The sequence below is a fragment of the Perkinsus marinus genome (genome assembly GCF_000006405.1).
Source record: "Perkinsus marinus ATCC 50983 genomic scaffold scf_1104296928034, whole genome shotgun sequence".
Classification (NCBI taxonomy): Eukaryota; Perkinsozoa; order Perkinsida; family Perkinsidae; genus Perkinsus; species Perkinsus marinus.
In genome coordinates this window covers 2473-3922 of record NW_003216990.1, presented here as the reverse complement: position 1 = coordinate 3922, position 1450 = coordinate 2473, and the positions used below count along the sequence as shown (strand labels likewise).

The following is a 1450-nucleotide window of genomic DNA, read 5'->3' as shown; positions in this document are numbered from 1 at the left end:
GGAAAAAGAGCACGTGTCGCGAATCGATCAATCGCGGAGGCGACACTTCTGCCAGACCCTCCCATAGTTGGGGTCGATTCGGGACGACGAAACCATTCTCCATGTGAATCAGATGATGTGACATGGCACCCACCTCGTGGTGTTAGTAATAACACCCGTACTGGCAGTCTCAACAACACGTGCATACGTGCGCGAACACGTGGCTTACCTCACGCACACACACAGCAAATTCACGCAAGTTTTGTGACACAGCAGACAGCCTTCAATGCTGAGCCTTGGATTCTCCCTCGACATACGAAGTGCATAAATCAATTGGAAGCTACTGGCTGCTTTCTTGAGCAGTGAACCTTAATTGTTTGACAATGTTCATGATCAGCATAAGCACCGCAGTTAGCTATCTGATCGTCTCCGCCTACGCCGAAGCCTTGTTGGTAAATGACACTTCCATCAACCTGGACGAAGGTCATCAGCTCCGTTCCCTCCGTCTACCCGTTGTCCATGAGAGGCCCCCTAACTGCTTACCTCCAGCAGTCCAATTTGGCAACAAGGACTATTGTTGGTTCGACCTGGAGAATAAAGCCAGGACTGATCGCCATGCGGGTTTGCTCGTTCTCTCCAACGGCGCTTATAGAAATTTTTTTTCTACTCTGGAGCTTGAAGTCCTCTGGGCAAACTCGAAACCATACGATGTTGGTGTCTGGGCAGATGGGTATACATTCCGACACATTGACTTAGAATATGGTTTGACGCTCGACCTGTTATTTTTTGTTCCCACGGTTAGTCTTAGTGGTGGTGAAGACGTCCACGGCACAAAGCAACTCAAGTTCGATACGGTTCTGTTGACTACCGTATCAGTACCTCACGTTGGCACCGTTAGAGCGGAGGATAAACAAAGTGCCTTCGCTGCAGTACAAGTAGAGGAGCTTCCACATCCACCGACTCCGGATGATCATCCCGCGTTCCTCAGAGCAAAGCTGCAAGCGCAAAACAAGGCCCTGAGTGTGGGGTCCGATATAACGTTTCAGGTAAACATTTATCCTGTCAACGCTAAGTTTGAATGGTGGATCTACGAATGTATCGTCAATGTCGATATCACATATGTAAAAGATGGTAAGGATTTCTACTATAAGCAGGAGATCATCATCTTCCGGGAGACGTCCAAGAGATGAGCATCATTTTTCTCGTCATTATGATAATAACGTTGTCAGCGTTCAGTTCCATCAGTGAGAGCCCTTCATTGTTATTCTTCATCGTGAGTATAGTCCGTCATTATTTCTCTCTGTAGTATCATTGATACTTGAGCTGCCCCTCGCAGATCTGTCCTGATCTCGTCAACAGGGCTATGTTAGTCAACATCTCTCATCCGAATACAGTAGACAATTCTGTGCATACGTATTTCTTCGTCTGTGTGCTGTACGTGAGAAAACTGCACGCGTACACACAGACCTGT

General features: G+C 47.5%; 1 protein-coding gene across 1 annotated transcript; it reads left to right on the top strand.

Moving 5' to 3' along the window:
• Positions 1 to 362: 362 nt before the first annotated feature.
• Positions 363 to 1169, top strand: Pmar_PMAR019356 (hypothetical protein; the record flags this gene model as incomplete). The annotated part of the gene is made up of 1 exon (XM_002788446.1): positions 363 to 1169. The coding sequence occupies one exon, from the start codon at positions 363 to 365 to the stop codon at positions 1167 to 1169; it is 807 nt and encodes a 268-aa protein (XP_002788492.1).
• Between the last annotated feature and the right edge of the window lie 281 nt (positions 1170 to 1450).